This window comes from Rhinolophus sinicus, linkage group LG03, assembly GCF_036562045.2.
Source record: "Rhinolophus sinicus isolate RSC01 linkage group LG03, ASM3656204v1, whole genome shotgun sequence".
NCBI lineage: Eukaryota > Metazoa > Chordata > Mammalia > Chiroptera > Rhinolophidae > Rhinolophus > Rhinolophus sinicus.
Window position 1 is genome coordinate 137,552,765 of NC_133753.1, and position 25,099 is coordinate 137,577,863.

Genomic DNA, 25,099 nt, shown 5'->3' on the forward strand with positions numbered 1-25,099 from the left:
CTTCTAGAGGGACAGTTAAGACACATAAAAACTGGGGAACCGTTTGTTTTTAACTACCGGGAAGACTTGCACAGATGGAACCAGAAAAGATACGAAGCTCTAGGAGAGGTATGGTCATAAATACAGATTCAACCTTGTTTTTCCGATTTGAAATAGTCTGAATAAAAGTTTAAAAGTTGAAGCAGTTCATGCACTCTTTCCAGAAAAAGTGAATTTAAAGAAGTGTTTTATTTTTTTAATGGTCATATTAGAAACATATTTCAGTTCAAAAGTTTATACTTTTATGCAAACATAGTCTTCCTATGATCTTAATATTTCGTAGTGAGTCATTACATTAGAAAACAAATTCATGCCAAATTTTATTTTATTTTTCTAATGTTTTAAGAGGTCAAATCCTCTGTTATGCCAGGAAGAATAAGTGTTCTTTTAAGTGCTTATCTAAAAAAAAAGAGTTAACTATGTGAGGAGATGGATATTTTAATTATCTTGATCTTGATAATCATTTTACAGTGATATGTATATCAAATCATCACTTTGTATACTTCAAATACATAAAATTGTATTTGTCAATTATTCCTCAATAAGTGTGTTTTTTAAAAGTGCTTATCTATATGAAGAAGATTTATTTGGCTAACAAATTGGGTTTAACCTACTTATCTTTGACTTGACGAAGGATTAGGCCTTGTAACTGTTAGGTATCTCAGGTGATACTGCTGGTAGGAACCTTTGAAAATGTCATTTGTCATTCAGGTGAATGTTTTGTTAGTCAGAATTTTTACTCATTCTGTGTCATGTTAAGTATTTTTAGTAGAATGCATATGGACACATTTGTTTAATGTGATTAAGTAGACAACTATTTTACTTCTCTAAGGAAATGCTGACATTTATTCATTTTTGACTTTTTAATAAGATTATCAAATAGATTACTTGGTTAAACAATAGCATGAATATATAAAACAGCTTATGTTTGCTAGGAGACAATTCTCCAAGAGTTTCTTGCATTTGTGCATGTCTCTGAGTAAAGGCATTGACAGCTTCTTTTCTGGACTCTCTCTCCTATGCAAATATATTTGTATAGGAAACCACTTAAGACAACAATGATTGTCTTCCTCGGCAGAGGGCAGATTTGTTTGCTGTCCAAGGTACTAAAAATAACACTCTTCCCTTCCCGTACTTGTAGCAAAGAGTAGGGAGGTTTGCCAGCCACCAACCCCCTTATAAGATTGGGCTTCGTAAGTGGGAGGCCTCAGCTGTGATCCAGTCCCACTCAGCTCAGCCTCTACCCTTGGGCTGTCCACATTGACCTTTTGGGATTTGAGGGACCAGAGGAGCAGAAGAAAACATGAAGTTCATACTGCCTTCTCTACCCTGATAAATAATAAAGTTCTTTGTAATAAAGTTCTTTGTCTCTGACTCAAGAGATTAGTGTCTTCTGGTAGCATCCACGAAACTGTTGCAGGCTAACTTCTTAGCTTCCAAGCAGGATAAAATCTTAGGCCCTTCATAGTTCTTTATGTTGTTCTGCAGCATTTATAATTTAAGTATATTTAATGCCCTCATTATTTTTTGCTTAACACAGAAACAAGTGTGCCCATTTCCACTTGAATTCAATAATTATATACTACAAACTAGTAATATTTTGATTATAAAATATCCGTACTGTATGGCCTTATGGAGACTGGGGTTGTTTTTTTTTGTTGGTTTTGTTTTGTTTTAGTAGGACTTACATTTTACTCTTTGCCATAAGCCATATGCACTTTTTCGCTTAGACAGGTACTGTTCTCCAAACATTCCTTGTTCGTTTTGGCATCTGCGTCTTTTTCACTCTCAAACTCTATCACAGTCCAGCTAGTGTGTCTTTATTAGATAATCCCGTGTGTAAGTGAATTCTCTTAGAATCTCCTACCTAGGTTTTAGAAATAAGGAGGGTCACAGATTTAATTTTGGTGGATCTTATTCCACGATAAACAAAATGTTTTGAGTTTCACTTTAGTGATTTTAGATAGATAGATAGATAGATAGATAGATAGATAGATAGATAGATAGATAGATAGATAGACAGACAGACAGACAGACAGACAGACAGACAGACAGATAGAATGTTCTGCATTATCTAGGTCCCTCCCTCCTGTGCTTACATTTGCATTTGTGTTCATGGGCACATTGGCCCCAAGTGATCACGCAAAATCACATGATTTAATTTTTGATGCAATGTTTTTCAAATTTAGGTCAGTGGACCCATGAGCTTCAAGTACCAATTCCTTTTATTTCTCTAACTTATTGATCAATAGGACACACACCTTAAAACTCAGCACAGCAAAGGACCCAAGGGTCAGTGATGAAAGTCTGAAATACTTGTTTTCATTGCTAATTTCACTGTTGAATATTGGTTATTGATTGAATTTCATTTCTGACATTTTAGGAATGAAATGTATGAGTTCTAGTTATATACAAATAATGACATATTTTCACTATGGCGAATTTGTTAGGGTTCATTATAGTGAGATTTAACACAAATGTGGACCTGTTGTTTCATCCATTCTCCTTGTTTTCTATTTCTGAGCTATGCCTTCAAGTTTCAAGTTAAATGTAACCAAATTATTATCCTTCCTTCACACTCTTTTCTCTCTTTGAAATGTTTTTTCCTTCCTTGTTCACTATACTCCTACCTCCACCTGCCTTCAGGTTTTGGCTTATATGTCATCCTTCCTTTAGAAAGACCTCCCTCGTGTCCTTTGTTACAATCTTTCTCTAGTCTCAGTTTCCTTTATTCCCATTATCTCTTTCTTCCTATCTTGTTGTCTTCCAAAAATGGTCTCAGGCAATTTAAAGATGAATGCCATTTAGCAAGATTAAAAATTAAATAAAAAATAAATGAGAATATAATTAAAAAAAGAAAATAATGTTAGAAAGTACACTAAAGGCATGAGTTTGCTTTTTTTTTCTGAAGGGACTTCACTCTGTATTACAATCTTTTTAAAGAAATTTGAGGAAACTGTGTTCTCATGGTATTTGTTGAATAAATAATAAATGAGTATGATACAAATATGTAAGCTAGTATAAATTCTGGATCTAGGCATTTTAGGGAATTTCTTAATGTTAGGAATTTAAACATAAAGACGTGCTTTCTTATTGAAAGAAAGGGAAATGATATGTTAATGAAATTTTTCTTATTTGTAAAGCTAAGTAATTTTTCATTATTTTATTCTAACTTCTATCTAAGTTCTATGAGCTTCAGACTATTAAAGCTTTGCTGATGAAAATTACTTGATAAGAAATAAACTATATTTGTGCCATATTCTGTTGGAAAATTTTTAACCTTCATAATCAAACTCTGACTCATGTCACTATAACTGAGAAAATGTAAGTTTTTTATGTAACTGTACACAGTTTCTAGAAAACAAACCTTTGTATTTAACTCTTGCAAATAATTTAGTACTTCATATTACCAATAAGATCTCTAGTTCCATTAAGCAAGAACCCGTAGAAAGCATCTCCCCAACATTCTGGACATAGAAGCACTGGAAACCTCCTCCTTTTCCTTGATAGGGCAGAAGTCAGAAGATAGTGCAAATTCGAGTTTATTGCCTGGGAGCCTGCCTTAATAAACAGCTTTTGATATGCTTAAGATTGAAGTTTGGAAGAAAGGGAAATGATATGTTAATGAAAATTTTCTAATTTGAAGTTTTAAGGAAACAGATTTTGACTTTAGCCGGCAATCTAAAACAAAACCCCTTCTGATTTTATACTGTTTTTCTACCAAATATCAAGTTTTGTCTTCAGCTGAGAGCTACTATATATATTTCACAACTGCTGTTTTAGTTTATGTTTATTTCTCTCTTAAGGAGATTATTATAGCAGTCAATTCAGCAGAAATTGTTTTTAAGACTTACTCCTGAAATGCTCTATCATTTTTATGTAAATTAAACTTACTGTGTAAGTAAAATAAACTGAGTTGTCAGTTTTTTTTGAATTCATGCCATAACCACACAAAAGAATACTCTTTCACTAAGTTACATCTTCATAGTCAAATAAATGCTTTTGCTAATATATAGATAATTCATTTATATATATATACACACACACTATGTAGTTATATATATTACTATAGATAGTAGTATATATACTATATTAGTTACATATATAACTATAGATAGTAATATGTGTATATATTACTATCTATAGTTATATATGTGTAACTAAGATGTGTATATATTACTATCTATAGTTGTATATATGTAACTAATATATATACAATACACAATGTATTTAATATATATAATATATTACTATCTATATAATATATAACTAAATATAGCTTGATATAAAATAATATATATATAACTATCTAAATACAGCTTGATAAAAACATAGCCTTTGATAAGTTTGTATAATTTCTCTAAATTGAGAAAGAAGTATATTTCTTATTGGAAGAATAAGACTAAGTTTAAAGTGGTGGTAGAATGATGTGAAAGGGTAATTTTCAAAATAAAAGTCTTTAATATATATATATATATATATATATATATATATATATATACACACATTAGGCATAATTAGGCATATATGTATGTTGTGTGTGTGTGTGTGTGTGAATATACACACACACACACACCATACATATATATATATACACACACACACATACAACATACATATATGAGTTGAATGCTAGGGAATAATGCTTTTAGTAGACTCAATCAGAAACACTTGAAAGGTAATCATATTAAGTAGTAATGGAATGGTAAAAATTCAGTGTGTATTAGGTTGGTGCAAAAGTAATTGCAGTTTTTAACCTTTTAAACTGTAATTACTTTTGCACCTAATAACTTGTAAAATTTTGTCAACTCTTTCATGTCAATACTGAATTACTATTAAATGGAGAATTTATAAACCAGCAGAAATTCTGATGAAAGAGAGATTTGATTTTCTTGCCTAATTTGGGTCTTTGCATTTCCTTTGATATTTATCTTAATTACCTCTTTAAGAATTAATAAATTGTCAATGTGCTTAATAAGAGAATAGCAGTGATTAGGTAGTCCTATAAACTTAGCTTTTTCCTCCTGAATCAAATAACACTTATAAAAAGAACTAAGGGCATAATTTTTTTTCCTGTACCTGAATTAGTAATATGCCTTGTAAAATAGTAGAAAAATTACTGAAAATGTTATATTTTAAAAGATGGAATGTATTAAAGAATATAGGCCATTGGGGCCAGTGGTGTCTTAAAGGTTTTTTTCGGTGGCTATATTCAGGTATATGAAATAGGAGCAACTTAAAGTAAGGAACAATAAGATAAATTATCATTAATATGCAAATATTTGAATATAATGTGATTATTTGTATATGATTAATATCTTTATATAATGTGAGATTTACACATCTGATATTGTGACAGAAACAAAAGGCTGGCCATCAGGAGCTCTGGGTCCTGGTTCTGGCTCAATCACTATCAATGTGACTTTAGAAAGAGATTTCTGAGACTTACTGTAAAATGTGGATTAAATTATCTGTGCCATTGTGAGGAATAAGTAAGATGTATAAATGTGATATTTTATATTCTTTAATATGCCAAGCAAGTTTTAGGAACATGGAATGAAAATAGCACTGCACTGTTTAAAATTTCTAATTTACCTTTATTATTATTATGAAGGTTTAATTTCTTCTTTTTCTCTCCCCTTTCTATCTCCTTTTCTATTTGTTATTACTGACATGAAACTTATCTTTCTATGGTAGGCAAAGAAATGACCATTGGCCCAGAGTTGGTTAGCAATTTTCTTGATTTCCATCTCTCTCTAGCATCCATTCCTATGAGTGGGATTCTATATCCAGGATGATATTAGTAATTAGACATCTTGGAATTGAAATAGTCAAATGAAATAATGAGCAAACCCAACTGAGAAAAACTGTAAGCCTCTTAAAATCAATGTGATTTTAAGCATTGACATATGAACAGACACACAGACCAATTGCAAAGTCCAGCAATACATTAAAAGTTCAAATACACAGAAATATAGTTTATGTTATGGTGCAATCATAAATAATTAGAGGTAAAAGCACTTTAAGTAATAGCTAGATAATAATACTTAAGAATGTAAAATTTGACTAGACCTCAAAATGCACATCAGAATGAACTCCAAATGGATCAGAGATGTAAACACAAAAAATGAAATAACACCTATCAACCCAGTAACACTGATTATAGTTTTGAAATACCAACCCAGTATCAACGATTGTGATTTTGAAATACTGCTCATTAAAGCAACCTGAGTTCTTCGGAGAAATGTGTTCCAGTCTAGGGCAAGAAATAAATTCATGAGCTGGAAATATTTTGGCATATCAGCTACCAAGGAAGCAGCCAAAGACTACTAGTTCTTCTAAAACTTGAAAAGGAAAAGGTAAAATAAAAAAATCAACAACCACAAGAAAAACCCACCAATGAACACTAGGCATGAACAAGCAGTTCAGGGAAAAAAATGCAAATAGCCTTTAAACGTGTGAAAAGATGTTTAAAGCTCACTAATAATAAGAGACATGTTAATGAAGACTGTACTGAAATAACATTGCTCACCTGTCAGGTTGACAAAAATCTATAAGCTTGACAGCACACTCAGTAGATGAAACTGGAGAGAGAGAAAGGACCTCTTATATGTTGCTGGTGGGAATGTAAGATAATATAATCCCTTCAGAATAGAAATTGCCAATACTTACAAAAATACAGATGCATTTTTCCCTTTTGTGTGAGAAAGGAGGAAAAAAATATATCTATTTATTTTTGTGCGAAAAATATACAAAGATAAACTCAAAATTAATAATGTTTATCTTTGGAAATATAGAAGAATAAGATGAAGGGATACCACTAAGAAATCTCTAATACTTTTTTGTATATCTTTGATTTCTAAACTGTATACGTATTTTAATATGTTAGGAGGTAAAATGCATACGTAAATTGAAAAGAAGTCGAAGCTGTTGGTCCTAAGTGTATATATAGTTGGCAACATAACCAAATAGAAAAAATAATTTTTTCAGATGTCCTTTGAATATAGTACTTTGTAATTGAAAGTTGGTCCTAAGTGTATATATAGTTGGCAACATAACCAAATAGAAAAAATAATTCTTTCAGCTGTCCTTTGAATATAGTACTTTGTAATTCCTTTGCTGGGTTTATCCTAAGCATAAGACGAATGGCCAGTGAAATGTTAAAATTAACTCAGTGGTTTTATTGTAAACAGTGATATTGGTATAATAATTTTGATACTATTCTATGAATGTGGTATATTAAAATAAAAGAGTAAATATTGTGAACTATAATTTTCAGGATTAGAGAAAAGATATACAAAATATAGCATCAAAGCAGTTAAGAAAATCCCTATAGACTGAAATAATGAATTTTGGAATAGCACTACAAACTCATTGTGTTTTAAGTATATATTTCCTAGTTCTACCAAATGGAAAGGCCTGGAAATGATTCTCTGGTAGCAATGAGTACACTTAGTGGTGAGATCTTGGTTCCTAAATGCATTGCCTAAGAAAAGGAGTCAGGGCTCCTTGGAGAAAAGGCTTATTATTCCAGATCTAGGACTGAGAAAATACAAGATGATCCTAGGACATAATGTTTTGCTGGAAAGCCAACGGTCTAATGGAAGTACATGAAAAGGACAGAAGAACCAACTTGAAAGGGCTTCCTTTGGCCAAAATTGGGACAATTTGAGGATAAAAACAATAAGAGTGCTAGTGATTATAAAACATTTAATAAAAAGACATGGCTCCATTATATTTTTTAAAATATAAGTTGCCATCATCAGATGAAAAATATCTGAAAATTGGTAATCAAAGGGAAATAATTAGGTAGCCTTTTTGTGAGGAACTATAATTAATTTGCAGGTGAGGAAGGAATGCTCTTTTTCACTAAAGAAATCTGGCTAGTAAAAGTAAAAATATGGTAGAATTTAAATATCACCATTTTGCCACCTCTAGTAGGCATAAGCCTAAAGTTGTTTCCCCAAGATTCCCATTCCCTGGCTATTCAATCAAACATTAAGTGCAACTGTGAAGGTACTATGCAGAGGTAATTAAGGTTACTAGTCAGCTGACCTTAAGATACGGAGATTATCCTGGATTTTCTAGTGCAATCCTATAGCCATTAAAAGCAAAAGAGAAAGGCTGAAGAGTCAGTCACAGATTCCCCAGAAGAGGAAGGAAGACGGTGAAGCAGAAGGGAAGCCAGAGATTCCAAGCAGAAGAAGGATTCAGCACACTGTTTCTGGCTCTGAGATACAGGGGCCACGTGCAAGAACCAGAGAGAGGCCTGTGGGAGCTAAGTGTGTTCCCCAACAGCCAGCAAAGAAATGGGATCTCAGTCCTGCACCTCAATGAAGTGGATTTTTCCAACAACCTGAATGAACCTGGAAGTGAACTCTTTCCAGAGCCCAGTCTTCTGACACCTTGATTGTGGCCTTGTGAAACCTAGAACAGAGAAAGCAGTAGAACCAACTCAAATTAGTGACCCAGAAATTGTGAGATGCTAAATTGTGTTGTTTAAAGCTGCTAAGTTTGTGTTAATTAGGTACATTAGTAATAGAAAACTACTAAACAATCCCTCCATGAAATAATTGGTTTAGATGAGGATTATCAATGGGAGCTAATTTCATTAGGTGAAAGGATGTGAGAATATTTGTAAGTATATTTGCATAGTACCAAAGCATCAGCTCACAGAGTTCTTGCAATTGTAAAGGGAAAAATATGTACCTTAAAATAAGAGATGTAGCTGTCAGCACTTACACCTGAATAAACAAAGTTAGTATCACTGGTAGAACAACCTGCCACCACATGTCTTCTGATACGATGTAATTTGAAGGACACAGCATTAACTATGTGTATTCCTGTTATGTATGTTGAAAATCTGACTGTATTCAGACTTTTAAATGTAGCTTCCAGTTTTGACAAAATACAGGGAATAAGGAAAAAAGTAAGTGACCACAACGACACAAGCCAACGAATCCAGAATGTGGGACATGTAAAAGACAATTGATCTGGTCTCATCAAAAAGTGAATGACAAGTGTTAAAAAGATCTATGTGTTGAAGGTGGGGGAGACGGTTGTATACGAAAATAGACGAGACAGCAATCAAATTCAATGTGTGAACATTGATAGGACTTTTGGTTCAAAAAATAATATAAAACAAAAAAAAAACCCTACACTTTTTAGGAGCACTTGAGGAAGAATTGTTAATTTTTTAAGGTGTGATAATGGTATTATGGGTATGTGAGAAAATGTCCTTATTCTTAGATGATGCATGTGAAATAGGGAGAAGGTCATGATGCCTGCAAGTTATTTTTAAATGCTTCTTCAGAAAGAAAGGGTAAAAAACCCCGCAGAAATGAAAAAGCATATATGGCAAAATGTTAACAGTTGTTCAATCAAAGTGGTAGCTACAAAGGTGTTTATTGTACTATTTTTTTAACTTTTCTATATGTTTGGAAAGTTTTACAATTAAATATTGGGGTAAAGGAAGAAAATGATAATAGGAAGCTTGAAGGAGCTGCTTGTATGTCAGTGGGGCTGTTCACTGTCAGTCTTCTCTTCAGTGTCTAGGAAGGTACTATTTTATTCCGGACACTGGAAAACTAGAATTTGGAGTACTTTTCTCTGGGGTAACAACATCCATTCTAGCACTTGAGCTGTCTCCAAATAGTTTGTTCCAATGCTTTCAAAATTGCTTGCTTGGTATTTTGCCTGAGGCATAAACACATTTGTAGTCACCGAGGGAGTGAACTAGGTGGGTGAGTGTTGTGATGGTCTTTGAGCCTCTCATACTACTATATATGTCTTATCGGATCTGCCAAGGACACAAGGCACTGCCTGCTTATTACCTGGGCCATGTCTCAGGGTTGTGTTTGTAGCAAGCAGCTTGAAGGATGAGATCATGTTTCCTTCTGGGACAAAGAACACGCTTGCTTATAGCTTGCTATAACATGGTAGGCTCCCCAAACGCAGTATTCCCCAGCTTTGAGCCAAATCGCTGTGTGTACAGTATCCATCTGGGCTTTTATCACGTTATTCCCCCCCCCCCCCGCAGGGACTTGGGGTCCAGGGAACCACTGCAAACATGCTGATGCTGTGCTGTGACTAATAAAAGTCCTTTGTCTCTGACCCAGAAGTTTTGTGTCTGCTATCAGCACTCCACAAAACAGTAACAGGCTAACTGATTAATTTGTAACTGGGGCAAAATCAAACCTCAGACCTGTTAGTGACAATGGAGTCTTCAGTAAACAGATATTCAGTAATCCCTCTGATTTCAATATGACTTCACACTTCCACTCTTTAGTGGACCTACATTTTCCCAGCTCTGAAGCCCCTGTGGTTCTGTTGGGCCAATAACCTGCTTTCCCAGATTAAATGGATGGTACCCGATTGCCCTGCTATCTGAAAGTAGAACGTTCCTATGTAACCCTCCATGAGCCAAAATGGAATAAAGAAACAATTAGCATTTGTAAAAAGGAAAATCCTCTTCGGATTTCTTTCTGTTTAGGGAAAAGAGGTACTAATGCAGGTATTCCATAAGAGCAAAGTGGCATAACTCACACTTCCGAAAAGCAGGAGATACCTGTACTACCTCATCCAGTTATGTAAGTCAGAAACTTCACAGTCCTCTCACTCTTCAAGTTTAGCTTGTGACCAGATCTGGTTATTTTATCTTCTTAGCATCACATCTATTTTCATCTCCATTGCTGTTGGTTTAGCTTAAGTCTGATCTACATCATCTCTTAAGTAGGTGACTGCAATTCAGCTACGGACGGAATTGTGTCCACCTGTCAGAAGGCATGTATTGAAGCCCTAACCCCTAATGTGATTGTATTTGAAGGTAAGGCTTTCGGGAAGTAATTAAGGTTAAATGAGGTCATAAGAGTGGGATCCTAATCTGATAGGAGTGGTAGCTTTATAAGACGAGGAAGAGAGCTACTTCTCTCCCTCCCTCCCTCCTTCCCTCTCTCTCAAGGCCAGGTGAGCCCTGTGAGGACATAGAAAGCAGGTAGCTGTCTGCAATCCAGGAACAGAGCCTCACTAGGAAGCTTATCAACCAGCATCTTGAGCTGGCACTTCCCAGCCTCCAGAAATGTGAGAAATAAATTTCTGTTGTTTAAGCCACCAGATCAGTGGTACTTTGTTATGTCAGCCTGATTAGACTAAGATATTACCTCTGATGTGGTCCATCCATGCCTGCTCCCCTCCCACCATTTCCATCTCTCTGAACCTGTTCAACAATGTTGTCAGAGCTATCTTTTAAAGCTGAAATGGTGGTCAAGTCTGCCTGTTTTTCCCTTTGTATGGTTCTCTACAAAATGAAATTTAGACTACTTGCCTTGTCATACCAGATCTTTCATGAGATGGACCTTTTATATTTTTCTGACTTCATCACTTGCTTCCTCTCTTGCCCAGTGCCTACTCACCTGGTGCTTGAACTATATAAACTTGCTTGCAGTTTTCTAATGTGCCATGCCGTATTATTTCTCTGGGCCTCTCATCATGCATGGACCATTTCGTGCTAGGGATGCTGCAGAATATTTATTCCTCTTTCAAGTCTAGATCAACGTCTAAGAAAGCTTTCTCTCATCCACATAGGATAAAATGGATTTGTGTCTCATATGTGCTTTTAAAATAATTCTATTATAATGTGTATAATATTTTATTTCTCTTAGTGTTTAATATATCTTTCCCTTTACTAGATGTGTTGGTAGCTAAATGGATAGTATATCCATCAGGGTTCTCCAGAGAAACAACCAACAACCAATAGGTTATATATGTATGCATGTATGTATGTGTGTGTATATATATATATATATACACATATATATATGTATATATATATATATATATATATATATATATATATATATAGAGAGAGAGAGAGAGAGAGAGAGAGAGAGAGAAATATGTTTATTTTTTTTAAGCAATTGACTCATGTGGTAGAGGAGGCTGAGTAAGTCCAATATCTGAGGAGGAGACTGGCACGCTGGAGAACTAAGGAAGAGTTGATGCAGTTTGAGTCCAAAAACAGTCTGCAGGCAGAATTCTCTCTTGCTCGGAGGAGATCAACCTTTATTCTATTAAGCACTTTAACTGATTGGATGAGGCCCACCCACAGTGTGGAGAGCAATCTGCTTTACTCACAGTCCACTGATTTAAATGTTAATCTCATTCAAAAACACCCTCAGGTACAACCAGAATAATGTTTGAAAACATCTGAGCACCACGGCCCAGGCAAGTTGACACATGAAATTAACCATCACAGATAGTGATCACGCCTAGATGTAATTTAGTCTGAGTATGCCATAAATGTTACATAGCATTCCTCAGGCTCAGGGTAGAGGCAGTCCCTGTGGTATTCAAGCCCACCATGTGACTCCAACTGCTTTTCTCCCATCAGAAACCCCGTGTTTATCCTGTTTAATAGTTTTCCACCCACAGAAACAAGGGTGAGATGTATCTGTACATAGGATACTATGGCACGACGAGCATGTAGCAGCTATATTTTGTCCATTATATTCAGGAACCTTTCTAAGCTTTCAGTCATTAAGGTTTACAGTTAAAGAGGGATCAGTCTGCTAGGAGTTGCATAGTTCAGTGGCCCAGCAGGGAGTAATTCCTCTAAATTCCTTCCCAAATGATATCCTTTGTAGTAGATTTAACCTGAAAAATGAGAATCAAACATACTGATATATTACTAGAGTTCCATTCATTCATCACTTGGTACTATTCATCATCATAGTAAATGACCAAAATGTCTCCAATTTGATGCTACTCAGGTGAGAGGCTGTCGGGTTCCAAAGCAGAGACAGTTGTGGTAAACAAATAGCTTCACCTTTTTGGGCATCTTTTAAGACACAATATTATTTTATTGGTCTGAACTTATCTCAAGGCAGAAGTGTTAGAATTCTCTCATTGCATATTCATTAATGCATATTCATTCATCTACCCCAAACTACGATTTCTTCTTCCTGTTCATTACTGATTTTAACCCAGGCCAATCCACCTTTGGAAGGAAGATCAGGTTCATCCACAATGCTGGCCGGGTTTGCCAGCAGACATCTGAGTCTAGCTAAAGTGCTTCCTTCTTCAGTACATTCCCATTCATGCAGGGTGAGGTGACAAAGATACAGAAGTAGGGTCTTTTTTGGACACCAGGCAATGTAGCTGCAATCACTATCAACCTCAGTTTTTCCACATGGGTTGAAGGCATAATCCATCCCATCAGGCCCTTAAATATTCTGGCATAAAGGTTTAAAGCTGTAATTACAGTTTCTTGCTTTGATATTATTCCTGATTCCAGCACCCACAGTTCAAGTCCTAGTTCTGGAACTACTTTGTAAAATAGTTAAGGTGATGTGGGGAAGAATTGTGTAGTCATACCAGCAGCCTCCCCAGTCCCATGTTCCTTAGATCCCTTGCAGAAGCAGAGGAATCTGTCTCATGTGGACATGCCTTTGGTCCCTTTCATGTTGATTGTGAGCACACACTTGTAAAGGTTTGTAAGCCAGCCCTTCTTGCCTTTATTGCCACCCATTTTTGATAACAAATGTTGAGTGGCCTGTTCCAGTTTCCTGTAAACCACTACTCAGGAAATGATAAGCAACATGCTATGTCTATTTGATGTGTTGTTTCTTCACCCATTGTTGGGCACCATCATAAAATGCAGGTTTGACCTGAAGAAATATAACTTGGCACAATATTTTTTTCTTTGCTCCAGCCCTTTTATTGTCTTTTAAGTATTTCCATCTACCACCCAGTGTGCAAAGCCCAGTCCAGAATAAGTGTCTATATCTGTTACGCCCATTAGGGGCCCCTGGGGCTATGGGCGATGTTCCAGTATACTGGGGGTGCCAAAAAAATGCATACAAGTGGACACTGGTCAATGTTGCTCAAACAGTAGTTTGCCATAATGTCTGGATGCTGATGGTAACCACTTTGAGCACCTCTTGTAATTGCAGAAGTCAAACGTGACTTACATTCATCTTTTGTTATCAGTATATATTGAGTATTACAATTTTAATACAGTTTTCCTTTCTTAAATGTGTATACATTTTTTTGGCACCCTCTGAAGTTCACTTGCCAGCTATGTGCAGAGCCTTTACAGTAGGAAATCTGCCCAATTGCTGTTTATGGTCTGTCTTTCGCATTGGTGGATAGGGCAGTCCTTCCTGGCATTTTGTGCCTCCGAGGGTGCAAGAGCAATAAGCTGTTGATCATCCATGTTGCATGGTTGCAGCTCCCCTGTATCCCAACATTTTATGAACCAAAGTGGCAACCTTGGTTGAGCAAACTATTCGCTTGTTGGTTCTAGTCACCTTCTGATTCTTTTGATGGGTATCATCATGTCCTACTTTAATGAGTTCCTTGAATTCCCATGAGCCATGACCCCTACTCATGGGAACCACACATGGTTTTTTGCCGTACTCTCCGATCTGCATTTCTGCATTACCTTAACAGTCCAGTTTTCTGTTGCCCCCTGCTTGACCATATGACCAAGTCATTCACTGCCACCCATGAGTCAGAATCCACACAAACTTCGGGGCCTTTTTTGTTGTCTAATTCTTCCATTACTGAAAGGATAACAGCATGCAGTTCGGTCCACTGAGCTGATTTATTCTTATCTTCAATCCAAGTTTTTTCCATCAGTTGGTCACAGTGTTGCAGCTTTCCAAACAGTATGCTGTCTGTCACCCTGGAACTGCCATCTGTAAACCAGGCAACTTTTTGTTTGTCAACTAGGGGCTGTTAACAGGGCACTACCCATGTGGCACTAGGATCCAGTAGTTCTCCAGGTGGCTTTAAAGTTGGTCCTAAGAGAAAAGAGACTATTTGCTCATAAATCTGATGAGTCCCTCCTTGTTTTCTTACAGTAGATGTTCCTGTATAAACCATTTTCTTGTCATGGTGGAAATTTTCTTGGCATTGCCTTCCTTATTAGACTATTTTTCTGATATAATATGAAAATGTATGAGTATCTCAGATCTAATGATTATTTCCTTCAGTTATGGCAGTTTTAATTCATGACCAATAAAAAGCCAGTGTCTTTTAAAAAGCATGTTCTGTGTTGCTGCATCTGAACATTTTCTTGTCCAAAACCCCAGCAATCACTGGTGGCACTTACAGGCTTTCGCCACAAGTTCCAATCTGGATGAGTTCATGTTGCAAATACTTCCAAAATCATATCTAAGTGTGGATCATAAGGGCCCAAATGTATTGATTGGGCTACTATGTCCTTTTGTAATTCACATACAGCCTGCTGTTGTTCCGGCCTCCATTAAAATAGGGCCTTCTTTCAGATAACTTTATGGAAAGGAGCCAGCGGTATTCCCGGATATAGGACGTATGTATCCTCTATAGTCATAGCAACTCAACTAAGTGTTGTGCTTCTTGTCTGGTTTCTGGGGAAGGCAATGATAGCTATGCATCTTTTAGATGCCTGGGGGATATCACCAGTGGCTCCTGTCCAAGTTATTCCTCAAAGCTTTAACATTTGAGCAGGCCCTTGGATCTTTGCTGAATTTACCAACCAAATTATTATGCAAATAATGACAGTAAACAGGTGTATTCAGATAATTCTTTGGCAAACCAGCAAATGTAACTTGGAATCCTCTCCACGTGAACACAAATGGTGGTTGACTCTTTCCTGATATCAAGAAAAAGGAATTTGCAAGATGAAAAAAAATAATGTCCTTCTTTAGATAATATTGAAAGACTACTGTCCTGTTTTTGACTTGTAGAAAGGGAGCATGATAGGGAAATATACAGTTTTTCCTGATGAGCTTGGTTAGCTGAGTAGAAGAAAATATAAGATAAATAAAATAACTATGCTATAAAAAGCTAGAACATTTGATAACTAAAGTCAGATAAGGAATAGTTATTTGTTAATAACCAGTGAGAATAAGACAGGGGTGTGAATTGGTTTGTACTAGACTGAGCCTACAGAGTAATTGAGAATATTCAGTCACACACACACACACACACACACACACACACACACACATTTTTAAAAGAAAGACATGGACTCATCCAATGAAAGATTTCCCAGAATTTTTTCAATCAGTTTTTGCAAACATAATGAGAGAACAATTTTCAACTAAAGTAGGCAGTTAGTATTTAGGTAAGATTTCCAAACTAGACTCAACCTGAGCTGGTGGTGCTCTCGGTTAGCAGTTGTAGCCTGCGTTGCAGGTCACGGTGGTGTCACAGCAGACGTTTGTTAGGAATCCTGTTGCCTCTGGTCAGTAACCCATATGTGTGCCACATAGAGAAACAGACTGGAAACACACGGCCGCGGCCTGCTGAAGTGGGTGTCCACTCCTCCACTCACAGAGATTTAAGGTAGTGTGCTATACAGCTAAGGGTTTTTATTAGAGTACAAGTAGCCTCAATTTGCATCTTTTTTGTGATAAATTGAATTCATTGTATATTATCCGAATACACTATTTTTTGCTTTTAAAAATATTTAAGCTATGATTTTTGCCCTTAGTTTTGAAAGTTATCTCTGGGGCAGTTTTACATACAAATCTGTTCATAGATCTTCAGGACCTAACCTTTCTTTTCAGTAGGCAGTTAACCTATACTAAATGTGAACTGTAAGTCCATCTTTTGTAAACACTGGCCCTTTACACTTTGGAAGTTGTTTCATGGTAAAAGCTATGTATTTTAACTACTAGAAGTGAGAATGAGAAGTAGGTATGTTTGCATAAACCTTGTGATTGCTATTAATATGTTTTGGTATTTTTTGTTAATTACTACAGAGTTACCCAATCATAGTCAATATCGTAGGTTTTAAAATAATATGTATGTGGGAAATAACAAAAAATTATTTTACCTAGCTTCTCTTTTCTCTTATTCTATTTTGACATGTACAGTTACACTGTGACCCATCTTCTATCAATTACCTGCTCCTTTCATGTTTCTCTCACCTTCTCCACTCCTTTTTTTCAGTTAGCATTTAAGCATGTGTAAATCTCTTCCATCTTAATGATTTGTAGTCCTTGTTTTTTTTGCCACTGTTCCTAGTTTCCTACTAACTGCTCCTCTAATCCTCCCCATCCATGTGGAGTTTACCTTAGTACAGGCTCCTTTTCTTTGTTCATTCATTTAGTTCGTCGTTAATTTAACAAGTATTTGTTGACTGCCTACTCTGTGCCGCGCAGTGTTCAGGTAATGAGGAGATCACACCACTAACAATACAGATAAACAGACCTGCCCTCATGGAGATCACATCCTTGTGGGGCCGGGGAGGACAGGTAATAAATAAGGAAAAAATATAGCATTTATGTAGTGATAGTACTTTGGAAACAAATTAAAGCCATGGGACAGGATGAGTTAAGCAGTGAAAAGTGTGTACATGGAGAAAAGGTCTAAGCACTGGGCCCAGGAGCACTTCAGCATTAAGAAAGTGAGGAGATAAAGAACCAGTAGTGGAGACTAAAAAGAACAGGCCATCGAAGCAGGAGGAACACTATGAGACTGCGATGTCCTTAAAGCCCTGTGAAGAATACATGTCAAGGAGAAAGAATGATGATTTCTATAGACTTGGTCACTTGGAGATCAGTGAAGGGGCCTGGTTAGAGCTCTTCTGACTCACCTTCCTGGCTAAGTGGAATTCTTGCTAGCTTAAAGCCAAATGTGTTTCAAAAGTTACAAACTTTATTATCTTCTCTTTCTCAGTGACTTGAGGATAAAGTCAAACTGCTTCATTTGGCCTACCAGGCCTGGGCTGACCTTTGTACAGTTCTTTTCCAATGTATTATTCTACACTCAAGCCATTATCAACTTTGTGAGTTATTTGAAGTTTATTTTCTCACAGCCTTGATATGACCTCTCTTCTTTGCACAAAACACTTCTTTCCTTCTTCATCTGTCTAACTGCTATTCTTCATTGGGTAATAAGTGTCACTTCTTTAGTAAGACCTTCTCTGATCCAGGATGAGGGTCGATTCTCAGAGATTCTAATATTTACTGTTATAACTCAGATGACACTTTGTTTTTTGTTGAGTTTAATGTCTGTCTCTCTTACATACTTCTTCCTCTCTAAACTATAAGCTAAATGAGGGCAGAGCTTATTTGCTCGTTTGGTTTACAACAGTATTCCTGGTGCCCAGCACAAAGACTGGCACAGGACTGGTACTCAGTATTTTTCGATCGACTATTGAATAAAATGACAATATGATATTTCTGTTGTAGTATGGTTGTGGGATTTTAAGCACTTTTTTCTGTTGTGCCTTGATACATTTTTTATGTAAAATGGGAGGGTTTGGCTTTATACTAGTAATAAATATACTTTTTAAAAACCTGCATTGGGTGTACAAATCTAACAGGGAAAAATATCCACAGAATACAAAGAATGTGAGTGTGAGAAGGCAAGATGTAATGTATTCCTATATTTATATGGACTGGAAAAGAGAAGACTCCAGAGAACTTGATCATAGTCTATAGATCCCTCAAGGTAACACTATAAATGAAGGAAGGGAATTACTTTATTCTCTGAAGATTGTGTGAAGGCAGCAGTGCCTGAAGCTAAGGAAAGTAAAGTTTAAGCTGAAGATTCAGTTCTCTGTTTAAACACAGAGAATGGTTGGACAATGGAACAGCCTTAGAAGCACTCAAATCAATGAATTGCAAAGGTACCACATTCAAGAAATAATTAGCTGTAGCCTTAGGGAAGTAATGCTTTCTCTTGCGATATTCTGAAGAACTCATCATACATTTATTTTATATTCAGAACTTAACCTACACTGCATGGCTTTTAAAGTTTCCTATACAGATTTTAGATACAACTAAATAGAGCAAGAAAAAGATAAATGACTTGCCTAAGAACATTTAGATCCCATAGTCATATGGTACATTGGAAACTTTGATCTGGCAGTATACTCGTGAGGGATTTCTTAGTATCTGACATCTAGTATCATGGTAATATCATGCACAATTTTCACTTTACTATAGTTAGATTTTAGTTTTAAAAATAATTTAGACCAAACCATTCTTTACAATGGTCAAGCTCAGTATTTAGAACATGGTAAATTTTTTCTGTGAAGTAAGTTGAGCATTTAGGAAAATCATCACTTTTTTTCTCTTCAAAGTAATTTTAGTAAATTAGTTCTATATTGTATTAAATGACAATTTAAGGATTATAGTGTTTACAGTTTGATTTAAGATTCTGATTTTTAAGGGTTCTTCAGGAAAACTTTGATGATTTGCCATTTTAAGGTTATATAGATAATATGCTACATTTCCATATTGGGAAATAACCAATTTATTGGTGCAGTTTCTTCCTGCTCTGTGCTGTGTTAGGCTGCTGGCCTACTGTGAACGTCGCTTATTGTCTGAGACTTTGTCTGTTATCCCTTCCCCTGGGTCTGCTTTTCTTCCTGTCACACAAACTGCATCTTTGACTTCTTCAAAAATCCTCCCCCCCCCCTTTTTTTTCCAGTTTTACATGATTACCTTTATTTCTTTGTTGGGAAAGGTGAGGGAATTCTCTGGCACACTCTCCTTTTTGAGTTCTAGGCTCTTCTAAGTAATTGCCATTTTATGAGACTTGCTTTCTTTGGCAAACAGATTGTTCTGTAAAGTATTTAATAAAAGCCTGTAGTCCTTTGGTATTAAAGTATCTGATACAACTTGATTATATAGTAGAAGATCTATTAATAAACTCCTAACTGGTTTCTTCCTAACTTTATAAACTGACTGATTCACACAAATGTATCTGGCATGATGCTTTCTCTAGTAGTCTATATCTCTTTCCCTGCAGCTGAAAATAAGTTTATTCTCAAACTTATTTATTTCAGTTTTGCTTTTTATTATAATTCTGTAAACCAATGAAAACTGAACGAAAAATAATTGTTATTTTTATGAAAATAAAGTTGAATAATTTGGAAAGATTGGATAAAGTCAGGTACTGAAACAAGTTGCTATCAAATTAGATATGGCTGTAATAACTGTGAGATCCCATGTGTGTGCATATGTGCATGTGTGTAGAGTTATAAAATCTAAAGAATTTTTCACTTATTACTTTGTGAAAATCTAGAAGAAATGGATAAATTTTTAGAAACGTAGAGCCTTCCATGACTAAATCAGAAAGAAACAGAATCTGCAAATGTTTCTTAAGTGTTTTAAATGTGCTCAATCCACTCTAAAGAAACTAAACTAGAAATCATAGATGATGCATAGTGAGTATAACATATATAAGAAAGACAAATATTCTAGAATTTCAAGCAACAGATTAATGTTCAAAGGAAAGGCCTTGATTCTATGACAGAAGATTAGTAAATGAATATTTATATTCACAAAAGTGTATAGGACTTTCACTCCAAGCCACAATGTGGAATAACAAGACATGATTGTTTTCTGCCTTAAGTAAATAAAAAGCCAGAGAAAATATATGAAACAATAATTTTCAAATATTGTACAACAGCTCACTGTCTGTGGAGAGGATCCATGCTGCAGCACAGGGAGGATATACCCAAGCATAGTCTACGGATGTCACTCAGTTGATAAGACAGAGTTCAGCTTTTGGGGAGGTCATCCTGGCTAGGATTTGCTTAAATTTGTGGGGCAGTATACTAGAGAGGAGAGAGCTACACAGAAGCAAAAAGAGAAAATGCACTGGAAATCTATAGTGCATTTATCTTAAGTTTTCGGCTCAGCAGTGATCAGTGCATGCATGTGAGTAATCTACTGAATTTACAAAAATGCATGTTTCAGTAATCCAAAGACAGAGGATAAACCACTGGAAAGGAGCAGGCAGAACAATGTCTGAAGTTTTCCTTGCACCAGAATTAGTTTGTGTTTCCACCAGCCACAGTGAAATGATCTCTTAACACATGGGACATTGGGTATTCCTTAGAAGAGTAGTGTGTTAGTAATGGAATCAAATTAACTCTAGAGTAAAAGGCTATTCAGAAATCGCTTCACTAAAGCTTAAAAACATCCTCATAAGAGCGAAACTGAATCAAAGTAACTTAACTACATCCCACAATTCCAGAATAAAACCTCAAAATATTTTAAGGAATAAAATAAAATCTGGTAATCAACAAAATTCACAGTGTCTGTCATCCAGTCAAAATTACCAGACATGCATAAAAATGCGAAGATATGATCTGTAACCAGGAGAAAAATGAATCAATAGAAACAAATCCAAATGATACATAGGATATAATTAGTAGACAAAAACATTGAAACAGCTATTACAAATATACTCCAAAGTTCAAGAAAATAGAGAAATGCATGAGCACAATAAGGAGGGAAATAGAAGATATAGTAAAGATCCAAACTGAGCTTTTAGAAGATAAAAAACAATTGTCTGATATGAAAAATACACTGAATGGGGTTATTAGGAGATTTGACACTGCATAAATAAAGATAAGTGAACTTAAAGCATAGCAATGGAAACTACCCAGAATGAACCCCCCCCCCAAAAAAAAAAAAGACAAAAGAAATGAACAGAGCTGTGAACAATATCAAGGAGACCTGTATGGTTACAATTGGAGTCCCGGAAGGAGAGAAGATGGGTGACAAAAACAAAAATATTTGTGAAATAATGATTGAAAATTTTCCAAGTTTGATGAAAAATAAAAAAAACCCACAGACCTTAAAGGTGCAATGAAGAGGAAACAGGAAGAAAATCACAGAGGCACAATGTAAAATTGCTAACAACTAGTGATAAAGGGAAATTTTTAAAAGCAGGCAGAGTTGAAAAGACACCTTACATTTAGAGGGGAAAAGATACAAATGACAGCAGACTTCTCATCAGAAATAATACAAGCCAGAAGACGGTGGATTGACAACTTTAAAGTTCCAAAAGAAGTGAACCTTGGGTTCACATGACCAGTAAAAATAGTGTTTGAAACTGAACGCAAAATCAACAATTTTTCAGGCATATAAAAGCTGAAATAACTCATCCATATCACACAATTATTATATGAAATGTTAAAGGAAGTCCTGGCAAAAAGAAAAATGAAACCAGATGGAAGTTTTGACCTACGCAAAGGAACGATGAGCATGGAAAACGTTAAATATGTCGGTAAATGGAGGTTTTTTTATATTTTAAAAACTCTTTAAAAGATAATTGGTACAATTAAAATGCACAAGAGGTCTGAATAAACATTTCTGAATCGAAATGGCGAATAAGCACATGAAAATTTGTTCAGTGTCATTAGGGAAATGCAAATCAAAACCACGAGATCTCACTTCACACCCACTAACATGGTTATAATAAAATAGAAAGATAACAGATGTTGGTTAGGATAATGGAGAATCAGATCTCTCAAATGTTGTTGGTTGCATTGTAAAATGGTAAAGCCACCTTGAAAAATAGATTGTCAGTTCCTCAGTATGTTAAACCATATGACTATAGAGTTACTATATGACCCAGTAATTTCAATCCTAAGTTTGTATTTAAGAGAGTTGAAAACATATATCCACATAAAAAGTCGTTCACAAATGTTCATAGGAACATTATTAATAATAATTAAAAAGTGGAGAAAACACAAATATCCATCAATTGATGAATGGGTAAACAAAGTGTGGTATATGCCTACAATGAATTATTATTTGGCAATAAAAAGTAATAAAGTACTGATATTTGCTAGAATATGTATGAACTTTGAGAACATTATACCAGTGAAAGAAACCAGTTGCAAGAAAACATATTTTGAATGATTACTATGTATAAAATGTCTGGAATAGGCAAATACAGAGGAAAATCTATTAAAATTATAATAGTCAATATATACCGATAACAAAAGATGAATACAAGTCACGTTGGACTTCTGCAATTACAATAGGTGCTCAAAGTGATTGCAATCAGCATCCAGACATTTCTGATTATGATGAACTACTGCTTGAGCAATGTTGACCAAAGTGTCCACTGGTATGGACATTTTTTTGACACCCCTGGTATATAGAAACATATAGTAGATAGTCATTGACAGACATTAGGTGCACAGGAGAATGGGGAGTGACTGTGTATGGGTAGTTGTTTCTTTCTGAGGGATGATGGAAATGTACTAAACTTAGTGGTGGTGGTTTCAGTTCTGTGAATATACTAAGAACCACTGAATTGTACAATTCAAACGGATGAATTTTATGGTGTGGAATTGTATCTCAGTAAAGCTGGTGACAACAGATAATTGATTCTTTAAACAAAAATAATTATAATGCATTGTAGAATTTAAAGCATATGTACAAATAAAACATATGACAATAGTCGAAAGGCTGGGAAGGAAGAAATGGAAGTATTGTAAGTTTCTTCTACTATAGTGAAGTGGTATAATATGAAAGTAGATTCTGATACCTCTAAAAATATATACAGTAATCTTTACACCAGCTTCATAAAAATCGAACACAAAGAAGTTAGCTAATAAACTAATATAGGAGATAAAATGAAGCAACTTAAAGAAAATCAACTTATGAAAGAAGTCTGGAAAGGAGCAAAAATGGAGCAAGGAAGACATGAAAGAGTAGTAACAAGAAATCAGATTTAAATTCAACAACATCAATGATCATTTTAAATGTAAATGGTCTGAAAGGTCAGAGATTATTATACTGAATAAAAAGGAAAGGCTTAGCTGTATGCTCTCTATAAGAACCCACTTTAAATATAGAGACACAAGGTATAAAAATAAAGCATGAAAAAATGATACACCATGATAGCACTAATCGAATGGAAGCTGGAATAGCCCTGTTAATATCAGACAAATTACATTCCAGAGCAAGGACTATTACTAGGACTAAAGAGGTCATTTAAGTACAGTAGGTGGATTAATTCATCAAGAGGATATCATAATCCTTAAAGCTTATGCACCTAATAACAGACCTTCAAAATACACAGAGCAAAAACTGATAGAACTGAAAGAAGTAGATAAATCCAGTTATACGTGAGATTTTGGCACCCTTCTCAGTAATTCATAGAACAAGTAGGTGAACAATCAATGAGGTTATAGAAATTTAAACAACACTATTACCTAGCATTATCTAATTGACATTTTTAACACTCTATCCAATAACATAATAATACACCTTATTTTCAAGTTTACTTAGAACATTTACCAAAGTACACCAAAATCTTGGGAATAATGCAAGTGTCAACAAACTTAAAAGGATTCAAGTAATAAAAAGTGTATTCTCTAACCATGCACAATTTGTTCTCTCTGATAGGGAGCTATCTAAAAAATCCTAATTTTATTGTTTAAAACTAAGCAGTCCAATTCTGAGTAATCAAAGAAGATATTCCAAGGAGAATTAGAAAATGTATTTAATTTACTGAAAATGGAAACAAAACACAGTAGTGGGGTGCAGCTAACACAATGTTTACAGGAAAATTTATAGCATTAAATGTTTCTGTTAGCAAACTACAAAGGTTTAAGATTGATGACCTAAGCTTCCACTTTAAGAAACTACATAAAAAAGAGCAAATTACATCCGAAGTTAGTTGAAGAAATAATAAAGATAAGAGCAGAAATTAGTTAAATAGAAAACAGAAAGGTGATAAGAAAAAAAGTCATTAAAAATATATGCTGGTTCTTTGATATCATGAAATTTGATAAACCCTTAGCCAGAAGGTACAAATTGACAATTTTTGGTTTAAAATAGGGGATGTCACTATACTCGTATATCGTGCATGCATTTAAAGAATAGTAGGGAATATTATGAATAACTTTAAAACAATAAATTCAACAATTTGGATGAAATGGACAAAATCCTGGAAAAACAAACTATAAAATCTCACTAAAGAAGAAATAGATAGCAGGGATAGGTAATTTTAACTATTTTTATTAAACAATTCTAGTTTTATTTAACTATTTCTATTTAAGAAATAGTTTAAAATTTTTTCTCAAAGAAAACTACAGACCAGGATGTAATCAGTGATGAATTCTATCAAAGGAATTCTATCAAAGGCTTTACAAATTCTATTTGTAAAGGTGACACTGGAGGAATCATAATTATGTTAATGTAGATTTTAACCCTTCTTCATAATGGCTCTGATTTCAGTATGAGAAAAAATAATGTATTAAAATTTTTTCTACAAATATGAAAGTAAAAAATAAGCTGTGAAATATTTG

At 35.0% G+C, this 25,099-nt stretch overlaps 1 protein-coding gene across 5 annotated transcripts in view; it reads left to right on the top strand.

Annotated features, from left to right (window-relative positions):
• The window catches only part of ARB2A (ARB2 cotranscriptional regulator A), a 398,527-nt gene that overhangs the window by 44,930 nt on the left and 328,498 nt on the right, over window positions 1-25,099 (top strand). For all 5 annotated transcript variants that reach the window (XM_074328744.1, XM_074328741.1, XM_074328742.1 and 2 more), the window contains exon 3: window positions 8-108. In XM_074328744.1, coding sequence (XP_074184845.1) covers window positions 8-108 — 101 coding nt within the window. The remainder of the gene's footprint in view (window positions 1-7; window positions 109-25,099) is intronic.